The sequence below is a fragment of the Grus americana genome, chromosome 14 (assembly GCF_028858705.1).
Source record: "Grus americana isolate bGruAme1 chromosome 14, bGruAme1.mat, whole genome shotgun sequence".
Classification (NCBI taxonomy): domain Eukaryota; kingdom Metazoa; phylum Chordata; class Aves; order Gruiformes; family Gruidae; genus Grus; species Grus americana.
This window is the reverse complement of record NC_072865.1, coordinates 1,682,919-1,708,975: the sequence shown is the minus strand read 5'-3', so window position 1 is coordinate 1,708,975 and position 26,057 is coordinate 1,682,919. Positions and strand designations below refer to the sequence as shown.

The 26,057-nt window shown below is 45.6% G+C and overlaps 1 protein-coding gene across 2 annotated transcripts; it reads left to right on the top strand.

Annotated features, from left to right (window-relative positions):
* The first annotated feature begins 3,498 nt into the window (after window positions 1-3,498).
* On the top strand, window positions 3,499-22,474 carry NDFIP1 (Nedd4 family interacting protein 1). 2 transcript variants are annotated; one of them, XM_054841280.1, is made up of 8 exons: window positions 3,515-3,845; window positions 13,848-13,935; window positions 15,105-15,235; window positions 16,143-16,230; window positions 16,407-16,531; window positions 18,374-18,440; window positions 19,064-19,169; window positions 21,494-22,474. In XM_054841280.1, exons 1-7 carry the CDS (start codon window positions 3,801-3,803, stop codon window positions 19,165-19,167), a joined length of 648 nt encoding a protein of 215 aa, XP_054697255.1. In that variant the 5' UTR covers window positions 3,515-3,800; the 3' UTR covers window positions 19,168-19,169; window positions 21,494-22,474. The 2 variants fall into 2 exon arrangements, with proteins under 2 accessions (XP_054697256.1, XP_054697255.1); XM_054841281.1 differs by having other exon boundaries at window positions 3,499-3,845; window positions 19,064-22,474.
* Window positions 22,475-26,057: the final 3,583 nt, after the last annotated feature.

The window sequence follows — 26,057 nt, the reverse complement described above, 5'->3', positions numbered from 1 at the left end:
AGCTCGGCTGTCTGCCTCAGCCCATTCACGCTCTGGCATGCCAGCACAAACTCAGCTTCATCACGCAATGTCTGAACCTCAGTTCTGCTGCTGAATTTCAGGAGAAGTCCCGTTGGGAGAGTCTTCCATCTCAGTGCCGCTATCTTCGTTCCCCTTCCTCGTGGCTTATTGGGGCTTAATTTTCTGCACCAGTAAGCAAGGCACTGCTCATGAATAGCTCTGCTTGGGCTGTGAGGGCCTGTATGGTTGTGCTCTCTGCGTAGGTACTCCTCGTTACAGCAGACCCGACATGACCGAGCAGCTTTTGTTGTTACAACAAACAGTCGCTGGCAATTCCTGCTGCGTGCGTGTTCAAAGCTGCATACAGAGATCCACGCCTGCATCTGCCGTGCCGGGGAACCCGACCTCTGCCGAGGCTGGACGAGGTGCGGTGCGGCCAGGGGCCGTCACGGGCCTTCGGGCCAGGGACCCGGCAGAGCACGCTTTGCCGGGCATGGAGGCAGGCACATCCAGAGGTGCGAAGCCACGCTGCCTGTGAAACAGCTTGCACAGGCTGTGGTCATCGACGATCCTGTGTCTCTGAAAAGGCAGCAAAAGAAAGACGCGGTGAGGCCCTGAGCTACTGTAGATACATCTGTAACATGGTTTTAAACCAACTTGAGATGAGAATAACACTACGCTGTATTGATAAAGCTTTGAACTAGCAAAAAGCTAAACGAACATTCAAATACAAAATAGTAAGAAACTGAAGAACCTCAAGGCATATAGTGGTGTCTCAAAGTATGTCTTAAGACTAGTTTCGTATCAGTAAATTGCTAGAAACAATATCAAAGTTAACTACATACGAGAGACCCATCTCCCGCTTCTTGTCCTTTCTTTACATTTTCACAGTTGCAGAAATCTTCTGTGATGTTTTGGGGAGGAACATCTGTTAGCATTTATTAATCCTTAACAAATCTCTTCAGCCTAATTATACAACTGTAATTCAGGATGTTACTCCACATTGTGAAAACAAGACATGACATATATGTATATTCAAACCCTATGATTCCATTTCTTGTGTTATAAGTATGTGTGCCTCTGGGGGCACAGGAATACTGCTCATTTTATTATTTATAGTTGATGACGAAAAAGTTTTTTCAATAAGACTGTGAATGTACAACCAGCGAACACTACAAACATCTACTGGGGCCGAAGGAGCCAAGCGGAGAGCAGCAGCCCAGCTCCCAGCCGGGCTCCCAGCACTCCCTTGAGGTTCCATGGGCAGCACAGCGAGGTTTCTGTCGATACCAGCAGTCTTTGGATCAGACTCGTAATAAAGCTTTTGTCTTCCTTGAGCCCAGTGTTGCGCATGGGTAGATAATCCAGCCTTTTAGTGAACAACACTTCACCATCACTTCTACTTTTTCTTAACCTGCCATTTGTGGCCTGCTTGCATATGATTAAGCTATTAAACCAGAGAGCTTCAGAGGTCCAATTTGACCCATTAGCTTATGTCTTTGCTTTTTTCTTAATTGGGTCATTTATCACTAAAAGATTAGAAGAAAGATCTAGTTTAAATGTCCTGCTTATTTCTTATTAGTCTAGCTTTAAAACCTTTGAGGTTTATTCTTTAGCTTTTAGAGTTCAATATTTATTACAAAGCGTAGATTAAAAGTGTTCTCTTCATTGCTCACACACAATAATTAAAGGAACACTTGTACAGCGCTAGGATTTCAGAAGACTCACTGTACTACAATGCTGTAATATGTTCTATTACTTTCAAATACTTTCACAGCACATCCCGTGCGGAAGTCACTAAAAAACAATGACTTCAAGCTTCAGGATGTCTCTTGGGAGAAAAGACATTTTGCACTGGAAGAAAAGTCACAAAACGGGAGTGACTTGCCTAAAACTGTGTGGGAAATGAAAGCAGAACCAGTCATGCTCTGTAACCACAGCATCATCTTTCTGCACAGCTTCCCCACCTAAAAAATTAAATACACAGAAAGCAGCTGGAAGAAATTGCCATTACCCCTCCTGAATTAGTCTTGCTCAGACTGGATGGCCTAACTAGGCAGTGATTTGCCTCCAGCTGGCCCCAAAACGGCTTTGACACAAACTGTTTCACCATGCCTTCAGGATCCATCCCAGCATCTTCTCTGAGGACGTGTACAGGTTGCTTCTTATTTTAGCCTCTATGATGTCCAAGTTAATCAGTGTACAGCTAATTACCACTGTGGCTACAGCCTTACTTAGAGATATAATCCCACCTCAACGGCAAGTAAATCCGTGCATGTCATCAAAACAGCTTCTCAGAGAGGTTCTTAGTGCAAATTGTGAATCTCGTGGAAAGGTGAAACCAGTCAGTCTGTCAGTGCCCGCAGCTCTTATTCCAGCTCCTTCAAAGGTATCTGCGTTGCAAGACACTTGCGGTCTCCTCCCGTCTCCAGCATTTCTCAGGAGTCACTCTTTGAGCTTATTCCTGGCTAAAATGCTTTATGATTCCTGCCTCTCCTTCAACACGAGAACTGTGATGTTCGTTCATCTCACTAAGACATCAGTGAACTATCTACTCCTGCAAAGGCAACATACAGAAAAAAACCATCCAACCTGATTATGGTACTAAAGAATGAGCATTAAGGCATGTATTTATGACTGAGTATGCAGTTCAAAACCATGTCCTCAGGTTTAAATGCTTGCGACTCTCTGAATTTGCAGCTTGGAATCCCAGCGGGGCTGACTCAGTCTTCCTCATCCTAAAGCTGATATATTTAAGTCTCATCAACCTTAGGGATTCATGTGGTAGTTTTGTACAAGCCTGACTATAGCTGAACTGCGCACGTAGAAAATAAAGGTGACACAAGCTGGAAAGTCTCTTAACCAATGCAACATTCAACGCAAAAACTCTGAATAAACGAACTTCCATCTCTGCGTGGTTTCCTACGTGTGCTTCTTTTGGAATGAGATTTCGAATCTGCAACGCCATCTGCTTTATGTGTATATGAAAGATCTGACGGTGCTTTTGGAGGAGTTGGCCAACATCTCATGTTTGCTTCAGCTGCAGCGCAGCACGTCGCAGGCCTCTTCTCTGCCCGCGCGGGCACGTGTCGGCACCACGATGCGGTGTCGGGGAGCGGGATAGGTGATGGGTATCTATGACCAAGGCGAGGGTGACGTGGCTCAGGACGGTGCCGGCTTCCGAGTGCTGGCCCCGGCAGGTCCCTGCTGAGGCGGCGTTGTTTTTCAACGTGGGTTTACATCAATTTTCTCATTCCCTGGGTTTCTTTAGCACATTCTATGGAAGCTTTCACTGTGAATAATTATACATGAAGTTTCATAATATCCATGTAGTGCACAGAGCTTGTGGGGTTACTTGTGCAGCTCCCACAAACTGCGGGCAGAGGTCGCCGGGTCCCCCCGCACCCTGCTCCGGCAGAGGGGGAGCTCCCGTCGGTCCGGAGCTGGGCACGCACGCCTGGCTGCGGCCTGGCCTCGGGCACCCTCCGGGCACCAGCGGAGCCGGCCCGAGGCCACCCTGCCGTCGAGCGCTGCCCTCAGGCCCGGGGCGGCTCTCGCTACCGGCAGGACACGGCCCCTGGCCCGGCCCCGCGGGGCGGCCCGGCGGGCGGGCGGAGCGGGAGGCGGGCGCGACCGAGCGTGACGGACGGAGGGCGGGAGCGGAGCCCGCAGCGAGGAGCGACCCGGCTGCCGCCGCCTCCGCCTCCGCAGCGCCCGTCGGGAGGCGGCCGGGCAGCACCGCCGCCGAGACCCCCCCCCCCCGCCCCGCCGCCCGCTCGCCCTTCGCCCCGCCGAGCGCCATGGCGGCCGCGGCCGCCGAGCCCAGCAGCGGCCGGTACCAGCAGGTGAGAGGGGCGGCGGGCACTAGAGCGCCGCGGTTCCGTAGGCCGCGCCGGGGAGGACGGAGCCCGGGGCCGGGCGGGGACCGGCCGCCCCCGCGCTGTGGGGCTGGGGGCGCTGCCGCCGCCTGCCCCCGCGGCCGTGCCCCAGCGCCCGGGGAGCCGGGCGGCGCCTCCGCCCTGGCCCGAGGCCGCGCGTCTCCCAGGGCGGCGGGCCGGCCTGGGCCTGGGCTGGGCCTGCGGGCGCGGGGGCCGCTGTCCCGGTGCGGCGAGAGGGGGAGAGCGGGGCGGTGACCGGGCCCGGCCTCCGGCGGCAGCAGCGCCCGGGGCGGAGGCCTCGGCTGCCCGCTGAGGCGCGGTGGGCCCCGCCGGCGGCCGGGCCGGGCTTGCGCAGTGGAGCGGTTCCCCGCCGGCTCCGGGGCCGTGCTGTCCCGGGCCTCTCTCCCGGGCCGGGTGTCTGCCCGCTCCCCGGGCCGGCCTCGGTGTAGAGCGCCGGACAGAGCGCGGCGAAGGGGCCGGAGCGACCTTGTGCGCAGGGTGCTGTCCCCGCCGGTCGTGTTCCTCGCTGGCCCCCTGCGATGCTGCAGAGACGCTCCGTGGCCTCTCGGTTCCAGCCCACAGGGCAGCGAACTTGGCGTCGACTCTTACGAGGAGAGAACTTGTTCTGCATTGTCTTGAAATTAACGTTAATTTTATTTCACCTTTTACACGTGCACCCTCTGGCTCAGATTGAAATCCCTGTAAGGCAGAGACTGTCCTTAAAGAGCTCCCTCGTAAATTTGGGGCTGTTCTTCCTTCCCTGTCTCCTGAAGGAGAGGACATGTTTTGCCAGGAGTATCAGCCTCACAGGAAGGGTTGGGGGTCGGTTGGCTCCGCTGTGTGACCTGGCTCCCGCTGGCGCGTGTTGCTGACCTGCAGACGTGGAGAGTTAAAGTAAGGGAGAGAAATCTCTCAAGGCGGTACACAATACCCTCCTGCTTAACGGCGGTTCTTGCAAGAAATCACTGTGTTATGACTCTGCCTCGGTAGCATTTTCAGCGTGGGTAGCTTTTTCTCTTCAGAATACAAGATGCACTTTCCCCTTGGGATGGGATATTAGTCTCATCATGACAGCTGGAGATGTCTGGTTTTTACATACTAGAAATGTAAAAGTAAAGTAAAACTTAGGCTTTTTTTCGTTCTGTGCAGAACAGATGTGTTCACTTATGAAGACAAATCTCTTTACCGTTGTTCTCAGAAATGGTAGGTACAGATAAGCAGGTCTCTTCGCTAATCGCCTTTCCCATCAGAGTCTTGCCATTGGTGTTGACCCCAACGAACGTTTTCACAAATGTCTTTTACAAAGGGACCTAGCTTCATGCCCCATTGCCTTGAGCCCGTGGAGATCGGTGACAAAATGTGCTGAAGGACACTATTGCGTTGCTCTTCAGTGACTCCATACCTGACCGATAAGCACTGTCCTGGTTTCCTTAAAGAGAAATGTGTAAAGCTGTCGTTTCGCCAGATCCTGCTAACACATCCGACAGACACATAGCAGACACGGCTGTTGCTGTAGAGCATAACTCTGCGTGGTACTGCAGAGATTAGGGAGGCAGGCTGCTCCCCAAGGGGTTTATATTGCTGAAGACAAACAGATAATGGAGGCCCCATGAAAAGACTGGTGTAGCTGGAGCACAGTATCAGAAACTCGCATACAAATATACCTACTTTTGTGTAGCTCCTTAGAAATTGCCTTTTTCCCTCTCGCCCTCTGCCAGAACCCTGGTATTTGTATTGTTGTAAAGTGTGTTGTTGCTGAACTGGCTCCTAATGCTTGTGTTGCTCCAAAAAACCCTGCAAGCTGTGGAACTGAAGATTCAGAGTTGGTATTTAGATGAAGAGGAGATGAGAGGGTGGGAGAGTCTCTCTAGCATTGAATGTGTCAATTTTTTTTCTGTACATTGAAACTTACTGTGTGTATGCATGTACAATTAACGAATGTACTATGTGCCAATGAGGAGAGACTTCAGTGAACGGATAACCACAAGGGCTAGAGCTGAATACAGGATCCAGTACGTGGAGGTAGCCTGTAGAAATTCAGAACAAGCTCATTTAATCTTTTAAGTTATTGGATTACGAGGCAGTGGACGAGAACTGAGAATATTAAAACTCGATAATTTCTTTGGGGCGTGATAGGGGTAATGCGTTAGTGGAGTTTGTTACGTAGCTGGGTGGTTCCTGTACAGCTGAGTGTGATACATTGTCCAAGTGTGTCACGGTCGTGTAACCCCTGCTCCGGGAAGTGTTATTGGTGTATTGACCTGTGTGTAGGAGCAGCACTGTTGAAGTGTGGGCACTAGTTGAATGTGTAAAAAAATATCTGTAGGGTTCCCTGAGTGTGTGTATTTTCAGAAAAAAGGTGATGGTTAATGAGGATAATCAAAGGACAACAGAAACTGGTAACTGAGTTTGAAACCTGCATGTTTCTTCTTCCTCCCTGTTCCTCGCCCATGCTGCCCTGCCGATGGGGGGGGTGTGCTGGGCTGTGCACCCCCAGCAGCCTCCTTCACTGCAAACTCGCAACCCGTATCTGTTCACTGATACACACAGTGTTAAAGGGATGTACAATGGCATATGATTTATTTTTTAAAGCTAACTTTCTAGCCCTTGTCCTTTGTTCAGGCATTAGATAATCTGATAAAAAATAGCCTGTGATGACGCCTTTGGATGATGTGGCAGTCTGATCTAATATACTGAGGAAGTGAAGCTCGATGAAGAATAAAGCTAAAACTGCAGAGAAAGGATCTCGGCTTCCCCCGGCCCCTTTCCGTCGGGAGCCGGGCAGGGTGACCGGGGCAGCCCACTGGGTTTGGGTCCTCCTTTGCAGGCCCTGTGCTGGGGCTCACTTGTTGGAGGTGGGCATGGGAGATGTCTGAGGGGAAGGAAGGCTGTGGCACACCCTGGTATCCTTACTCTGGGCGGTGCTGTGTCCCGAAATGGGACACTGGGAGCCTGTGCTCCTTTAGACTTGCCTTTGGGAACATTATACAGGCATGTTGTTAGGATTAGGTGGCTTAAGGCCATTTGAGTTCACCTCTGGGTTGTAAATTCAGTGGCAGAGCTGTATTTTGTCCTTAGAACAGAAACTAGCCTCCACTCTGAAAAAAACAGCCAGGCTTTTAATAGGTTTATTTACACTGTATGTTAACCGAGGCATGCTTTTACTTGAGGCGTTTGAAAATATATGTGATGTATATGAGTAATGTAAACCCACCTAGAAAATGGTGGGTGTGTTAAATAATGAAGACATATTCCTTTATAAGTGATATTTCTTCCCATTCCAGTTGATGAAGGCTTACATGGATCATGAATCATTTCTTAAGGGGAGGTGTCTATGGGAAACATAAGGAAGAAAGGTTTTTTCCATTTGTTTGGTTTTCTTTCAGTGAAATTGTAGAAGAAATAATATTGCTGAAGATATAATGTGAATACAGTTTAAATCTATGAAGGACCACAGTGCTTACTAAATATCCAGGAAGGCTGGAGTGAAATAGGGGATGTCAGTTGCCGCCTTGTGCTTACCTTAAGCTTGTATTTAATTTCTCAGTTGAAATGGGCACGTAGATGGAAACTAAAAGATGAGAATATACCGTATTTTTTAATGTCAGCAGTTAGAATTAGTGATGTCAGTGGCTATTCGTTTCCTTGGTAGTGTGCAGAAGATGTGCTTGCTAAAGATACAGGCAACTGATACGAACGGTAAGGAAATTTCCAGAGTAGGTTGTTTTCACTTTTTAAATTTTTTTTTCTTTTTTTTATTCAGACAAGTAGAATGGGAGATGTCCATTGACATAAACCCAGTAAAGATTTAAAAGAAAGTTGCAGTGTGAAGTCAGGTCTCTTGCACAGCCACTCTTAGGTTGTGCTGCAGCTGAGGGGGCCACACGCTGTGTCTGAAGCTGATGGTCAGCCCCGTCTGTGTTCAGGCGGCTGAAGTCTGCTTCATTCTGTAGGCAACGCTACCTGTCAGGTGAGTTTGCAAGGTTTTAGTGATTCTGTGTGAAAAAGTAATTATAAAATTAAAACACATTCCATCTCTAAACCTCAAAGGACTTGGGAAAGGCAGTGCAACAGTAGTAGTCCAGTATCATCACGTAGCTCGTGAAAATAGCCTTGCATGCAAACTTTTAAAAAAATATTCTCTTGGGTATCAGGGTTGTGTTGGACTCTTAGTTGGGCTTGTTTGGTGGCTTCGGGACATGGTGTAGTAGACATGGTGGTGTTGGGTTGATGGTTGGACTTGATCTTAGAGGTCTTTTCCAACCTTGAGATTCTATGATTCTTTTCCCTCCTCACTACAATCAGCGGGGCTCAGTAACCCCGTCTGGGAAGCAGATCTAGGAACGGTCCCTCAGGCCTTTGGGTTGTGAAGTTGCTCACAGGAGATGCGGTACCTCTTTACGTGGGCTTGGCATAGCCTTTTAAAAGGAGCCATACCGAAAGCAAGTTGCAAAAGTTTTGTGTGTGTGTAATTAATTCTTTGTCATTGCGACTAATAAGAAATATTCAATATTAAGATGTATCTATTCGTTCTGTTTCTGCCTCTTCTTGTGAAATATCTAAATTTGATATATGGTGGCACAGTGGGATTTTTTTTTTTCATGGAAGATACTTAACATTGTTCATATGACAGTTAAAAAAATGTGATATTTTAAAATGCTTAAAATATCTGGAATTCTTTCTGTGATGTCTTAATATCCAGAAAAAAGGTTAATGTGATCCTAAATATTACGGTAAAACCTTATGCTTTGTTAAGTGTTTGAAATTTAATTACAGCTATCTAAGATTAAAACCTACTTCTTCTGTATTAAGACCTTGAACACTCAAACCTAAGGACAATCTGTAGGCACAGGTTTGTGCTGGCCCAAATGCTTGCTTACAGTCTAGCCAGACCAGTATAATTCCCCGTTTGAACAGAGCTGAGGGAATGAGATCAGCGTGTTTCCCAGGACCGAGGTGTATTTCCATGTTGTCAGGCCATTAACTGCAGTGAGTCAGTGAAGAACAACATCCTCGTGAGCACGGGTTGTGTTTTGATGGACAGAAAGCTGTTCTGATTTGTGTTTATACCTTGGTAGCTGGGAGGGTCATTGCAAACCTGCCCTTCGGGCAGATGCTCCCGCTGGTTTCTGACCCTTGCTCCGTACGTCCCGCTGCGTTGGGTGCAGCTGTGTGCTTGCTTTGTGCAGGGAGCTGGTCTGGCTGGGGGGAAAAAAAAAAGGCATTTTTGGGGAGGAGGAGTGGAGGCACGGTTTTCAGTCCTTTATTAAACCAAAGGAGTAGCTCAGGTTGGCAGAGGTCGCTCCCCAGAGCTGGGCTGTGCTCAGGGCCCTGGGGAGACTCAGTTCCCCAGCGCGAGGCTTGGGCAGCAGCACGGAGCATCGGCATCTCCCGGTGCAGGGAGAAGGCAGGGGAGGGGTTGCTTAGACAGCGCAACTGCCAAGCATGTCACCTGGGAGCCGTGCCGTGCCGGAGCGCAGGTAGCGGTGGCAGACACGCCGTTCAGGGCTGTCACTCTCCTTCGGTTAAATGAGCTGGAAGTGCCTACGGGAGAAAACAGTTATTTGCTCATCAAGGAGAGGGCTGATGCACGTGGGTTGACTTGTCTAATAGCTTATCATTATTCCTGCTGATTAATAAGGTGATATTAAGTGATAGGAATCTGCAACAGCATTGGGCAAAAGTCAGGATTTCAAATCAGAGTATGTTTAAAGTGAAGCGTAAGTCAATAAAAATGATTCTCTTCTGCTTTGGAGTTGGCAGAAGCTTCATTTTCTTCCAAAAGGCCAGAGATCTGGAAGAAGGGAAGTAAGGAGTGTTGTAATGGGAGTGAAGTGTAACCTTTTTGTGGGCAGGCTGTTGCCTTGCTGGAGTACTCTCAATTTTAGTAGATACACATTTTTTTAATTTTTTTTTTTTTACATTTGACTTGCAAAGGTTATGTTTTCATTGTTCTGAAAAAATAAATCCTATCGCCTTTAAAAAAAGTATTGATTCTCTTTCTGTCATTAGCCTAAATATCCACCTTTTTGAAAACTCACAGAAACCATAGTAACAACAAAAATGAGATCTGATTAGAGTTATCTTCATTGCAGGATTCCTGTGGGATTTCTGTGCAGTTCTACCTTGCATGCCAGAACATAAAATAAGAACTGAAAAGCAGTAAACAGTCATGATATGTGGCTGACTTAATATATTTACCGATGATACATTGCTAAGGTGAAGCTTGGGGTAATCCTGAGTTAGGATAAAAAATATTTGCATGTAGCCTAAGGACTCAGGGCAAGGTGAGGTTAAAAAAAAAAGATCCAAAACTACGCCAAGTTTAGTAAATTTGGAGGAATTAACAAGTATCTTCAGTGGAAATGTTTTCTTCAAAGTTGACCTGGAAATCTTTCAAAACATTTTGTAAGTTTTGAACTCCGTGCTACTGTGCTGTGTTTCACGTGATGTGTCTCGAGCAGGGGGAAGTGGCAGAGGCGATGTCTTGCTCAGAGGCAAGCTTGTGGTGGTGTTTTTTGGAAAATAAATGTCTCTGGGCCTCGCTCCGTTCTGCCAGGCAACTTTCTGTTGTTTTAGCAATCTGGTGAAAAAATCACAGCCAAACTGTTGCTTGAATACCTCTATGCATTGTTGTAAAGACACAGTTTTTAATGCCACAAAAATACAAGCTAAAATCCGTCAGTGAATCAAAGACAGAATACCCCACAGCCTCAGCAAAACAGACTGAAGTCAAACACAGCTTTAATCAGATTCTCCGGGCTCTGAAGACCCTCAGCAGCGGCCCAAGGGGGAACTGCCTGCACACCCGAGTAGTGCAGCCTTCCTCCTCCTGTGTCCCCTTCCTCATCCTGTACCGGTGCTGTGCAGGGCAGCTGGAACAGGCAGGGCGAGTGCAGCGCAGCAGTGCTGGGCCGTGCGAGGCCTGATGACTCATTCTTCCTGTCACATGAACCCTTTCTGCTTTGCTAATAAGCACTTAGTTGAATTTTAGATGCCTGGAATCATTAAAAAGGCTGGAAGGCATTTGTGTACCTTGTCCATTAGAAGAAAAATCTGTTTTCTATAACTGTATACCTCCTGCAGCCTCTAGCTCAACTTTAAAAACTAACTGAGCTTTTTGTGGTACTACCTGAATTGCAGTGGTTTGAAGCTAGCAGTAAGTTCAGCTTGCTTTCTCCCACACGAGGCAGTTGTAAGAATACGAATTTCTTTTTACTAGTGAAAGAAGAACATGGTAAGAATTCCAGCAGCGGTAGGAATTAAAAGAGGATGCAGAGAGTTGAGTGTAATATTATTTCATCTCTTGCAGCGTTGTCACATCCAGCGCTTTCCTTGCCCCCTCCTTGGTGATTGTACTTTTAGGTTGGATATATCTTCTTTCGTACGGACCTCAGGGGTTTCATTTCTGCCCCCCTCGCTAGGAGAGCAGGTAATGCAGGGCGTGTGGTATCCAGGGAGTGGCCCCAGTGTGTCGGAGCCTTTTCCCCTTGGCTAATAGACTGGGTCCTGCATAGGCAGAAGAAAAAAAGGGGAGAAGTATTGAATTTTCATGCATAGACTAAAAATAAGCATGGTGGAGCATTTGCTGAGAATTCATAGACTACAGAGCTGAGAGACACTGAATCAGCTAGTTTACAGGATTATCCCTTAGGTTGCCCCTCTCATGCTGTGTGCAGGCTACCTTGAATTTCTGCAGCAGTGCTCGCTTTTAATTTTTTTAAGCTTATTTTAATAGGCAATTACTTCATAAGTTAGTTTGCATTTTCTTCTAATGACTGAACGCTACGGGGTTTGTAAAATAAGGCATTTTTGTTTCTTGGTTAGGGCGCATGCTGAGTTAGCTGGTTTGAAAAAGATGAAGATGCATTGGTGTTGTAGGAGCTGCTGCAGCTTATCGTGTTAATTGCTTGGCGCCTGGAGGCTAATTAAAGCAGCAGCCCCGGAGGCAGGTATCTGCCACCTCCACCCTGTGTACCCCGTGGCCTCACTCCTGGGGCGCAGCGAGGGGTTGGCTGGTGCGTCTGCGCCAGGAGGTAGGTGCTCTGGCTGTAATATGGATTAAATTTTCATCTGGATCACTTAATTTCTCCTTCTTCAAGGAAGTGGTTCAGCTTTGTGCCACGTGGGGAGTTCTTACCCAGAAAGTTTGAGGCTGACCAGCTCCCTCTTTTTCCACCTCTCCTGTCTCGTGAATGTGAACGGGGAGAGGATGTAGGCTGGCTGTTAAGAGCAGCAAGGTGATCTTCATCTGATGGCGAAACAAGAGTCCTGTTTCTGTGATGGTCTGTTGTTTGGGTACAGCTGTTGGGTGACAGTGCTGCTGAATTTCTTCCAGTGCTTCCCAGGGTCATTTCTTTCCCTTTCCCCCTCTCGGCCAACCCCTTGGACCTGCCCACAGAGCTGCTCGTGTCACTGCCTGCTAACCCGAGTCCTTTAAACTCCTTTAACAGCAGGTGTGTTTAAAATCTTTGTGACATATCTGGCGCAGGGAGCTGTGACACACCAGCTATGCCGGCAGCCTCCACGCCGAGGAGGTGGAAAGCCAGTGGGGACGTTGTGCCTGGCCGCAGTGCAGGGAACAACTGACTTGCAGGTACTCGTCCTGTGCATGCTCGTGGTTGTGCAGCTGACGGAGGCGTGCGGCTGTCCAGTTAATGGCAGAGAAAATGAAACAATCCACGCTCTTCTCAGCAAGCTTGTAGGACTCGGCTGTCTCACAGTTCAGACATGCAGCTGTGGTTTGGATGCAGACATCTGATGAATTGAGCTTAAAACAGCTGAAAAAGTTTTGGCTTTGACTTTCACGGAGGACATGGATGTGGTATAATCTTAGGCAGCACAAGGAAGAAAAACCCAAGGCGCAGAACAGTTTTATAGAAAACAAGACCTTCATTTAAAAACGTGAGTTGATTTGGTTTTTGTTTGGTTTTTTCTTTCCCGATAAGACATACAAGTTAAACAAGAACATACCCCCACCCCCCTGCAGTAAATGCTTCGGAAGCATTTGAATGGCAACATGTCTCTCCAAAGAAAAGCGAGCAAACTATCATGGATGGCCTCAAGAGTATTAGCATGGGTGTGCAGGAGGGATAGTGCAAGGTGTTAAGGAAGAAGTTGCAAGGTTGCTGCTGTTTCGTGGTGATTACAAAAGAGGGTAGTACCTCTGTGTTCAGGCAGGTGGTTCAGTCCCAAGGTGCTTTTTTTGAAATGAGTTGTCTTTCTGTGTAAAACCTCAGCTTCTTTGTTCATGAGATGATGAGAAATGGAAAGAAGAAAAAAAATTAGATGGCAACTGATTGGTAAATTCTTTTCTGGTGCGTTTTGCTTTGAATGCTTCTGGGCTGCTATTGTCAGCTTGTCTGATCAAAGCCTGCGTTTGCGTACCTGCTTCATGCAAGTGACACTGTGTATTTGATAAGCGGTATGGTTATTTATACAGTCTGTGGGAAGCACAGTGCACAAAATAAACTGTCTCCTTTTCAGTCATGCAGTGTGAAAGGTTGAAGGGAAATGGCAAGATTCATACTTATATGTATCATTATGTAAGGTGACGTGAAAAATCCCTTCCATAGCAGAGCCACAGGCAGCAATGGAGTCTTTTGTTGGGTATCTCATGGTATTTCTTCGACTAAAACAGATGCGACTGCAGCTCCTAAGCAGTGTGGGCTGAGGAATCTGAGGAAGTGCTAGGGAAATGGAAAGGTACTGAAAAGACACATGCTGTGCATTGTCGAAGTCCAGGTGTGTGAGGATCCCATTAAAAAACCACATTAAAACTGAGATGGCATATCGATCATTTCAAGTGGGAACGCTTCAGAGTGAAGCTGAGCAGCTGCTTGAATGCCCCATGATGCCATAGAACAGTCTTCTTCCAGAAGAGTCTGCCGGGTGCAATTAAAACTCCAGGGGTAATTTCACTGAACTCCAGCAACCCTGTTAACCCCCCTTGTGTGCGGGTCTGTTCAGCTGCAGAATGAAGAGGAGCCAAGTGAGACTGCACCGGTGGTGAATGATGCCCCTCCACCTTACAGCAGCATTTCTGCGGAGAATACAGGTAAATTTAACCGAAAGGAAATAGCTAGGTTTGCTCTCCTTTCTTGCCTCCATAAGTGTTCTCCTTATTGACAGATGGCATTGCAGCATCCCTACTAGGGCTGCAAAGGATCAGAATTGATCCAGAGAGACTGCCGTTACTTGTGGTTTAGAAGATGCGTTTTGGCTACGTTCATCTGATGTCATCCCATCAAATGGTGTTCAAGTTGCATTTCACAATGTTTTTAATAGATTGAAGACAGTTAAAATCAAAGTGCTGTGAGGATTTGTGGTTCCCCTCTTATTATTTGGCATTTGGATGATGCTGTGCTCCTTCCAAAAAGGACTTGTTACTTAAAAGGTACTAAAGAATTCACTCTTCCTGCAGCTTTCAATAACTAAGGACTTGGTCATAAGGATTATACTTCTGATTCATCATACTGTCATGTTGCTAATAGCTTTAGCAAAACAGCTTGGTTTGTGTTGGTTATGCATTGGAGTATTTTGGCCTAGGTAAATCATCTAATTTTTTTTCCTCTGGAACTTTCATAGTCAATTGTCCAAATAAGATTGCGAATCAAATGCAACATGCTGTCAGTCTCTCAACCAGCCAGCTAGCTTTGGGTAGAAGCTTGAATACAGTTTCTCAAGCTACCTATCAAGTATCCTGCCTTGGCACACCAACTGTAAAGGTGTCCCGTTAGTTCTGGTTCCTTAGTGTGTCTCAGTGACTGGGGCTCAGAAATGCTACGTTTGATTTTTGTTTCAGTCCCTTTCCCCTCCATCAGAAAACAATTTGGAGTCTGACTCTGGAAAAATTGGTCACCAGTGGCCTAAGGCATGCAGCGATCCTTCTTTGACTCACTTAAACCACTTGAATTTGAAAATATGACTACTTCTGTTGACTGAAGTCAGGAGAGACGCAGCATGTATCATTGTTTTAAAAATAAATACAGCCAGGCGTGTTAAAGTGGTGTCCTGCGTATTACTTTATAGTAGATAAGGTGCTCCCGTGTTTTTTTACTTTCTGTTTCAGGATGGCAAGAGGCTAGAAGGGAGGGGACAGGAGGGGAGGCTTCAGCACTCTGGGGTATTGGGGTCTTTGGAAGTCACCTGGAACGCTTCTCATTCCCAACAAGGTGTTCTTGAGGAACTGACAAGTTACCTTCTGTATAACTTTTTTTTTTGCAGCTTATTTTGACTACAAGGATGAGTCAGGATTTCCGAAGCCTCCATCTTACAACGTGGCCACAACACTGCCTAGTTACGATGAGGCAGAGAGAACCAAGGCTGAAGCCACAATTCCCTTGGTTCCTGGAAGAGTGAGTACGCTTGGCTCGCTCTGTGTGTGTCCTTCGCATTTCTTGTGTAGAATTTCTGGTTGAACTCCTGCCGATCAAGTATCATTTCTTCTTTTTTTTTTTTTTTTTTTTTTTTTTTAAGCTTTCTGGGGTGGTGATATCACACACTCCCAAGAGTTCTGTGGCTAATTTTGTTGTTTTTTTTCAAATTTTCCTCTGGGCAGCTATGATGATGTAAGACATCTCAGTAATGCCAGCATGTGCTATCCAGATTACTTTGGCAAGCTGACAGAGGCACTGTACTGTATCCGTGTGCACTGTCACTGGATTTTTTTTTTTTTAAAGATTTAGGATTAATTGTTCAACCATCTAGGATATCTACCCTCGATACTCCTGCTGCTTACTTAGTTGATTTTTCCAGAGGTCAGTGTAGCTGATACAAGGATGATAAAACCATTCTGTCAGAATAATTATTTTTTCATTTTTTATTTCTTTTTGTTTTTTTCCAGTATTTTTCCTCCACCCCTACTAGCATCAGATGTCCACTGCTCGTTATACTTCTTTGTAGAACCCAAATTCCTTGCTGAGATGATAAGTTTAATTTTTTTATGAGTAGGGGAATCCTTTACAGTGAGAACAAGAACTTGCTGGATCGGGACTATATTAAAAAAATATACTGCCAGTGATTTCATATTTCATGCCCTGCATCAACTCAGGATGAGAAGCAGGAATTTCTCCTGCTTGCATTTGTAGCCTTTTGAGATTAAATGTAAACGAAGCCTTTTGTATCCCTCCGTTCTACGCTGCTTTTTTTGAGGGCTATACAATTTGCTGGCCCGCTCTTGAAGAGCCAGTGCAGAATTGGGATTGCTGTGTGGACTGGACTGACTTAAATCCACCCCCCATCTTGTCTCCTTTTGGTTTCCAGGATGATGATTTTGTGACACGGGATGACTTTGATGACACCGACCAGCTGAGGATAGGAAATGATGGCATTTTCATGCTAACGTTCTTCAGTAAGTACATGGTGGAACTTAGCTTTTTTTCAGGCAGTGACCCAAAATGGCTAGAGTTATTTTCACACTTATGTTTGCACCAGGAAAAACCTGTGTGCAAAGGTTTTATGGTTGGGGTTTTTTCCCCTTGGAATATAAAGAGGGCTTGACCTGCTGCTTTTGTCCTGCTTTCTCAGTGGCATTCCTCTTCAACTGGATTGGATTTTTCCTGTCTTTCTGTCTGACTACTTCAGCTGCAGGACGATATGGGGCCATTTCTGGCTTTGGTCTGTCTCTTATTAAGTGGATCCTTATTGTCAGGGTAAGTTGTGTAGTGCAAACCCACGTACATAGACAATGGTACTCTTTTTCAGTAGCTCATTTTTATCTCACTTACACTGAAGTTACTTATAAATTTAGCTTTTTATAACAAAAGAGATTTTAAGCCCCTTATTCACTGAGAACAGAGTTTTTCATCATTCTGTCCTGTTTATATGTTGGAATTATTATTGTAACAAAAGAGAATAAAGATTGTACATCCAAGTATGACTTCCTCTGGCAGAGCCACTGTACTGGATCAAAGTGTGTTTGTGTGTTGAGCAGTAACAATGATCTGATCTTTGTAAAACATTAATCCAGATACAGCAAGCCCTGCCGTCAGCACAGGGATGTTTCTGTCCAGTATGATGTTCCTTAGGTGCTCCTCTGAAAAAAAAAAAAAAAAAAAATTCTTTCAAATGTGGGATAGCCGATGAGGAGATGCAAATAGGGACATAAAAATTAGGAGGTGTGAGGTTTGCTTTTTGCTGGAGGAAGAAGAGGCAGCCACCGCTTCGTCACACGGATGGGAGAAGCCCGCTGGTGCCCTCTGGTGCGACATGCCTGCGGCACAGGCAGGAGGGGATCAGGAGGAAGCATGCTTTTCCGTTTTGTTTTATTTCCATATAAACTCTGGGTATATCCAGACTGTTAAAACATCCACCGTGCTCCCCTCCACCAGATCACACAGGGAGAGGAAGGGGATGATTGATCAGAACTGGTTTGTGTTACGGGAGCCTGGATGCGAAGGTCTGCCTACGGAAGCAAGAAAGGCTGACCTAGTGTTTTTAAAACTTGGAGGGGGGGAGAAAGAGAAGTCTTTCTGGAGAAGAAAAAAAAAAAAGGATATAGATGTGCTGATGCTGGCAGGAATGGGAAAAAAAAAAGTCAAACTATTTAACTATTTTTTGGAGGGACTGTGAGAAAATACCAGAAAAGCTTTATTTGGAGCCCATGAAAAGGTGGTGTCCATGAAAATGGCCTGCAGACATCCCAGGCCAAAGTTTGAATTTCAAGCAAAAAATCTTATTAGCTGTGCATAAGTAGAAGTGGAGAGGGTTAGTGTTAGGGCTGTCACTTCATACCAATCTCTTTGGGCTAGGAATTGTAATTTGTAAATACAGTATCTTTTTCTGTTGAAAGTTAAGACTTTTGGGGTCATCTTGTAACAGTGGTGTTAAGAACTATTTGCTGGATTAAGTGGTGTAATAGACACAGGTGACCTTAACTATGATTTTGATTTAAACTCTGATAACAAGCTTACTTTTTGTGAGGTGTTCAAACTTGACTAGAATGAAAACAAAAAAATTATACTGTATTTACCACTGACATAGTGAACTTCAGTGCTCTAATGGCGTTGGTGCCTTTCATACAATAGGCAGTAATTTTCCCAACAGAAAATCTTGTTAGAGGGTTCCACAGATCTGGGATTTCTTTTTCAACTGTACATTTGTTTGCTATACTATCCAACCTTACTGTGTAATTAACGTGATGCACTGCTGCGAACCTGGTCTTCCCTTCCAGAAACCGCAACTGTGGAAAATGGAATATTTGCCCAGTAGTGTCTTTCTGCTCCACTGATTGCAAGAGTTTATGGCTGGGTATTGAATCTGTTCCATTCCCCTTGGTTAGAGTTGGTCTGATGCGTGTAGAAAAACCTTAACTGAAAGTTTGTGGCGGTAGCTTGTTCCCTGCAGTCTGCAGTTGAGGAAATGTAGCATTCTATAACCTCTCTTGTATGCAGCGAGCTTGATCTGGTTGCTGCTGAAATTGGTGAGAATGGATTTGGGTTCAGAGACTTCCACGTGCTCTAACTTGTATCTTTTTTTAATTTCTTTTTTTTTAGTTCTCCACCTATTTTCCTGGTTACTTTGATGGCCAGTATTGGCTTTGGTGGGTCTTCCTTGTACTAGGTGAGTGTTTCTGGGGTGGGGGAAGAGGGAATGCATGCTTAAAATCTCTGTAAAGTGCAGTTAGGGATTTTGTGAGCATAGCTTTGCTGGCTGTTAAAATATGTGTGTATAGATTGAAACAGAAATGTAGCCCTCATAGTACTCCTCCTCTTCCTGAATGCCTGCTAGGTTTTAAAGGTACACATAAACACTGTCCTCGTGTTGCCATTTCTTGGTGGCAGCATCCTATTGATCATCCAGAAGAAGTACAGAAGAGCAGAGAGAAGTACAGACCAATGCTGGTCTTTGTAGTAACTGATGTTGTATCTGTTCTTCTGTCTTAAGTGGAAGAGTGGATGGTGGTCCTTCTTTTTTTCTTTTCTTTTTCCTCCTTTGGAAGTGACTGGATCTCGTTTGGAGTCAAAAGTTTTGTGATTGCCTAAGGAAAGTTTGGTTTTGAGATTACCTGAAATTGAAAAATTAGATGTCATTGATGGAAAAAAAAAAATCTTGTATTTAATCAGCTGTTGTACATCCCAGTGACTTAGGTCCCTCTGTACAAGTAACAGTGAGTTGAACTTCTCCCTCTGTGATTGAAGAAGCAACACTTGTGTTAACTGGAGAAATATGTTTCTTCCATCTAGGTTTTCTGCTGTTTCTCAGAGGATTTATTAATTATGCAAAGGTTAGGAAGATGCCAGATACTTTTTCCACTCTCCCCAGAACCAGAGTTCTCTTTATTTACTAAAGGTAAACTTTCTGCTTTCCTGAATTTGTTCTGTTTTGTTTTTAACTCTGTTTAATGACTCTTTTAGGCTGGACTTATCTTTGCTTGAATATTTTTAGAACACGAGGCAGCAGAAAACAGTCATTTCTTGGTATCTCATACGCAGTTCCTGTTTCTACAGAGTCCAGACTGACTTGGTGGGGAGTGGAGGAATACTTGACATTTCTTCCTGAGTTTTTGCTTTGAGGAATTGTATATTCATTAGATTCCATTACTTGAATTGTAAGAACAAAATCTCTGCCCCTTGGTATTGCACTGCATTTGGCAAGCGTGTCTTTCAGAATAAATCACATGCCTGAAACACGTGGGATGTCCGAAACATGAGTAAAGGTTACAAAATGTTGTTAGAAGATGGTGCCGGTATCTTTGGCTTATGTCCCAGAAAGAACAATTTGTCTGAATTTTGCATGCTGTTTGAATTTTCTACCAAGTTCCTGAAGAAATTAAACTCTTGCACACCTTTGCTCTTTGAAAACCCCTCCCACATACTTTAGCATACTGTCCTGCCTGAACATCTTTCCAAAACCTTAATGCCTAAAAGTCTCTCGCTTTAAGGCTGAACCTTAACACCGCTGCCTTCTTAATGGGACTTTGAAGAAGGAGGCTTAAATAGTCGAACCCTTCTGGCATGATTTCCTGCTTAGGCAGATAATGGCCTTGCATTAACTGTCCCTCCCCGAGGGGAAGGAAATCCTGTAATAGGTTGCTTCCCAGATGGTGAGTGCAACGTGATGCTCCCTTTAGAAATATCATAACAACACTAGATTTCCCCAAGACAGGGTTGAGGCAAGTGCAGCTGGGACAGTGGTATAAAGAAACCAAACAAACCCCAGCTTTAAATTGGGGGTCGTTAAATTGTGCAGATTTTAAAACTGAGGCTCGATTTTCCAAATGTGCTTTCCTTTTATTAGAAACAGCAAATTGTGTAAGATTCTGCTTCATTTCTAGTCTGTAATGAGAATGTGCTACGCAAAACAGTCGTTGTGGAGTGTTTTCCAGCTTGAGTTTTCCACTGGTGATAGTGTGTAAAAATAGTTCAGTCAATTTTTTTAAGTGTTTCAGTTGTGTTTAACAAAGTTATGGTTTATGACCTCCTCCAGTATTTGTAATATCCTCTCAGATTCCTGCTGAGTCACCAGAGGGTTTATTTCCCCCACTTGTATGGTCATGTAGCGCGAGCGTTTAAGCGTCAGCTTCATCATCAGTAGTTTGTTCTCACTGAACATTTTTTTTTTTATTTCTTTACTGAAACTTAATTTTTTCATTTATTAAAGGAACTGTGTGGTTTCTTGTTGCACAGGCTTTTCCTATATTTGGAATTTGAAATTAAAATTCTAGAGACCTTGCTTGACTCCTTGCTTGTGAGGATGGAGGTGTAGAGTTGTTTTTAAATTTTAATTTATTTGTTTGTTTATTTTTTGGTCATTTTGGAGCTTTCAGAAAGCCCTCTCTCTTTTAGATATATTGAGGTAAACATCCAGAATAATTTCTAAATATTACAACTTTGACACTTCCCCTGAAAATAAATCTCTAATCCTAAATTCCGAGCAGGGAAACCACTAAAGACTTGGATTTTCAGTCTGTTATTGTTCTTAAGATTAGATTTCCTCTGCAGGGCATAATGAAAAGGGCATGGTGAACGATCATTTTCATTTTAGAGCAGGGATAATTTTTAGGAAATTAGGAGGGGAGGAAGAGGGGAATAATTAGTGCAAATCAGAAAATAATAGCTGGTGAAAATGGATCTAATCGAAAGCTTGGTGTTTACTGTTCAATCTGCGCGCGCTAGTAAAGGGCATTATCCGCGGTAGCATCTTAGCAGAGCACATCCACAAGCACGACGAGTAACGACTGTACGAGGAGTGCTGGTGTTTCGGTTGGATCTCAGGTTTACACAGCTCTGTCCAGCACGGCTGGAACAGGCAGCTTGTGGGAGCGAGCTGCTTGATGTCAAGAGACAAAACTCATAATTGTCCTGGGTGGGCGCAGCACCTAAAGACTGAGTCAAGTTTTGTTCTCGTAGTGCAGGTGCGGTGTGATTTTGTACACCTTATGTTTTTACGCCAGTGTTCCTACGAGCATTGTCTGACTCGGTGTCTGTTTCCCCCTAAGGAATTTTAACTCTTCAGAGCTGTAAAATATGCACAAAACTACTGAGCGTTTTGCTAGAGTCACGTCATTGTGTACCGAGATACTTCACAAGCCTTTAGACATCCTGCTCTCTTTGTGAGCTACATCCTTCTGTTATCCAAAATAACAATCTATATTCAATATCCTTCTCCGACAGATGTTTTCTGGCAAATGTCTTCCTGCGTTAGTGAATTCTCCCTCAAGAAGCAACAGACACCTGCAGGAAGTGAATCAAGACTCTGGAGCAGAAGAAAAAAGAATCACCTGCTTTAAAATAAGGAAATAAATAAAAGTACTGTTGGAAATAAAAAAAAAAAGAAGCATTTCTTTCTATTTGTTTCTAGGTGTAAAATTTTAATAATTAATGCAGAATTCTGTAATCATTGAATCATTAGTGGCTAATGTTTGAAAAAGCTATTGCAGTCGAGTCTGTGACGTGCTAATAAAGCCTTATATCGATAGTTTCTGTAGTGATTTCGGTAGCATGAGCCCTGCCCCTGGAGCCAGCAGGGGACAGGCTTGCTTTATTTCCTCCTCCGTCCTGGGAGCGGGTTTGGGCTCTGGTCTGTCCTGCACAGCCTGCGAAAAGCCGGCGGCCCCAAGGGGTGACTCAAAAGTCGGAGTGACGACGTTGCCGTGTCGCACACCCTGCTGCTCCCATCCTGCAGCTGAGCGGAGAAAGGGGTCAGTGCGGTGCAGGTTCTCGAGGTGTGATTGGGAGAGAGTATTGTGTTAAAAGTGGCACAAGTATTAATTTCTTCTTAATAGTCTGTATTCTCAATGTTGTAGTATACTTTACTTTCATACTACCTACTTTTTGGACTATATAGGGATTTACGCGGTACACATTGGTAGTGTAAAAACGAAAGATCACATTGCAACTTTGTATAAAAAATCACCTTGCAAAACAAAGGCCTTCCCTCCCCCCCCCTTTGGCTTGGGACTTTTGGGGCAATTCCTAACATATACCTGTAATTCTTGCTTTTATAATTTGTGTTAGCAGAGACTATGATGCGTTATAAATGTAGATTTAATGTGCACTTTTGTGCTTTCTGCCAAGTGGTAATTCACTTTGGAGTTTTACTATGTTAAAACTGTAAATACAGCAGAACATTAATAAATGTCACTTATGTAGCAATTTTTGCTGTAGAACAGTGTTTATTTTAGTTTTGCTGCTTTATTGCACTGCGTTATTGATTACAAATGTAGATTAGCTGTGGGAATTTCATGACTTTTCCATAGAATGTGTAACACAAGTCTCCAAGGTGTCTGTCTCCCTTTTTGTAAGCAGGTTTTCGAACCCAAGACAGACTGCGGTGCCAGCCTGGCAGGTCAGGAAACGGCGATTCCATACGTTTTGGGGGGCGTGCTGGGTTTTTCTTAGCCTCACGTACATAACTTACTTGCCTCGTGAAACAGTTTGCTCGTGGTTTTGGTTTGGCTGAACTTCTCGAATGTATAGTCCTCACAAACAAGCAGTGGGGCTGACGAAGATAGATGGAACTTGCACAGAAACTTCCCTTTTAAACAAGAGTAAGTGGACACAGCGAGAATGATGAAGTTTATCCTGCAAGGCAAAATCTGTAGCGTTAGGGAACTCTGATTCACATTTGCCCAAACTTGGTAGATCAGCCTTGTGTTTACTCTCTTGGCATCTGGGCCTTATTTGGTCTTGTGTAGTCGGAGAACTGGAATATTTGGCATTCCTGTTTCTCTTCGTTTGGTGGCCTGAAGCTGCAGACACCTACAGCTCGATCGTTCCTCTGCAGGCAGCGGGTCTGGGAGCGCAGGGGAGGGACGAGCTGCCAACAGCGGGTGGGTGACACCGACTCCAAGCTCAAATAATTATTTTGGGTCTGTGACAGCTCAGCCACTATACCACCTAAGTGGCAGGTCTGCGGTGATCTGCAGTGACCAAACAAATACCTTTGGCCTTCCTGCCTGCAGCGTGTCAGCCAGGTTGGCTTCTGCTTCCAGCATTGTAACCCTCTGAGCAGGTTCAGACAGGACTCAGACTTAATCTCCCTGAAATGGGTTTCATCTCCTGATGGTGGAAAGCAGCATGCTGCTTCCGTCCTTCGGAGAGGGGAGGTGGCCGTGTTGGCTCGGCCCTTGCCAGGGCCAATACTTGTGATTTCCAACGCCGTTTTAGACCGTGCTGCCTCCCTCAGAGACCTTTGCAGAAGACCCAGCAATGTGGTTTTCCCCAGGCTTGCTCGGGGGGGAGGGTTTGCATCGCACCTTTTCTGGCATCTCTGAACCTTCAGCGTCACAGCGCTGCTCCCCCTCACCCCCCCGTTGTAGATTTGCTTACGTGTTGATAAATCCCCCCGGGATTTCTTGGTCTGTGACCATCTGAGTCGTGCTGGGGTCGGGCTGTGATTAGCGCTTTGAAATGCTGGGAGGGAGCGACCCCACCAACGCAGCACCTCTCCAGTAGCCATGGGAGGGGATAACGAGAAATGCGAATAGAGATTGAGATTCTGTAGCAAATCACTCTAATAATCTCACCGTTTCTGTGCAAGAAGCATCAAGCTCTCTAGTCTTAGCCAACCGTGCCTGGAAGAGGGACCTTCCTGCGGCGCTGGGGCTGCAGCCGTCCTTGCGCTGGACGCCGGGGCGAGCAGACTCCTGCAAACGTGCCGGTTGTTCCTGATGAAGGCAGAGGTTGGCGTGTGCGAGGAGGGGAAGCTGCCGGCCGGGATGTTGTGGCTGCTGGCATGGGTTATTCCATGGGAAGTCTCAAAATGGTTAAGCTATTTTGCATTAGCAGCAGTCTTATGCAGAAAAGCTCGGCTGTGTTACGGAGGAGTTGCTTCTTTTTTGTCCAAATACCAGAATTGTTTGTACAATCGATTTTTTAAAATGTTTTGCAGTCATTTGAAAGTTGCTCCAAGGTTATTTTTCCAGGTATTGCAGGAAGCGCATCTTGAGATCTTATTTCCAGTTCCCATGAAAGAAGGAAAAGCAACCCGAGGGGAGAAGGATCAGATAAAGGGAGAACAGCACGTGCTGGAGGAAATCAAATCTGCCCACAGCGAAGGTAGGACCGCCGCGGAGGAAACGAATGGGATCTGTTCATTGTCTGCGTTCTTCCGCCCGCTCCGGTGGGAGCTCGGCCTCCGGTGAAAAGATTGGTGCTAATTGTCCGTGGCATCCATGTGAAATAGGGGATTAAGCTGAGGAGTAAAACCACTAAATGGGAGACCTCCCACTTACTTTAAAAAGGCTTTTTCCTCCTCTCCTCGTGCTCTACCCGATACACAATTATATTTCCAAGAAGCTGATAAATATTGCTAGGTTTACTAATGATTTCTATAAACCTTTCTGCTTTACTGCCAAAGTCCTTTCTCCCAAGAAAAACGCTGCAATGAATTCATCGCCTTGTGTTTGGCCACACAAAGCCAAGGACTGACTCATTTTCAGTGGCTTCGTTAATGGAAATGATTCACGGGCTGGATTACCGTGACCTCTTCTCCGGGCTGGTGCACTCTCCTCTTTTAAGACGCTCGTGACGGCGGAGGGGATGGCCCCGAGATCCTGAAGCAGAGGGTGGTAGGAAGCACCTGAAAGGGCCAGCAAACACAATTCAGCCACAAGCTCGAGCGCAGCCCACGCCAGCACAAGGTTGCAGTGCCTCCGCATCCCCAGACCGCGTCTGGAGGGGCCGTGGGACTTGCTGCCCTTTTTTTACCCGTTGAAGTAAGTTTTCATAGTGCCTACTGTTGTTTTCATTGCCTCGTGTTCAAAAGGTGGCATAGCTTTAATTGGAAGGAAAGAGAAACAAATGTGTTGCAAAAATACATACGATAAGCCAAACCTGGTAGCAGTTGGATTAACGAACCTTTTCAAAATCTCCTTGAATGCAGAACATTTACAAGGCCGTTTTAGTGGCGATACTTATTACTCATCACATAAAACCATTTCACAGGGCGAGTACTGGCAGGGTCGTTACGCTCACCTAGCCTGGTCCTGTTAACGCCTGAGTCCATTCACTGCTCCAATTAGTCAGCGTGCATCAACTCAGCATCTGTTTCTCAACAGTAGGTCAGTAAAGTTACGTATATTTTCATTTTAGGTATCTCCTTTGTCCAAAGGGTTGTATTAGGAGTCACCCTTATCACGTGTATCGCTGGGAAAATACTATGGTGAGAGTTATCGTGACCTTGCGCAATACAGAGTTTCACCTGCACATAGTTATTAGCTGGTTTCCTTGCAAAAGAATTGTATATAATTTTTTTTTTTTATAATCCCTTGTGTGTAAACACCAATCAACTTTTTGGTGTGGGGTTTGGTTTGTTTTTTTCCAGTTCAAACCGACACAAGTCATGCTCAAAGTATCAGCTGCGTGTGTTGTTTTTGCAGTTTATCCGGCTGAGTACGTCTGCTGTAGGCATTGCTCTCCTCTGGAGCAAGGAGGGTGCATCAGCTGTGTCCCGGCGGCGGAGCATGCTGACCATGTACGAGTGTCTCAGCCTCGTGCCCGAGTGTCCTCTGTGTGCTCTGTGAAGAAACACCCTTTAATTAACGTCCTAGGTTTGCTTTACCTTCCTGAGGCTCATAAATATATGAAAATGCAAGTGAAATTAATAGGAAAGTCCATGGTTTTCTCTTTTTTTCATTAACTGTTGGATCTCTGCAGCAAGTTCCCGTTCACACGAGGTCCTGGGCTTCCTGAGTCGAGCTCCGGCACAGACGCGTCCGTCAGTGTTCCCGTGGGG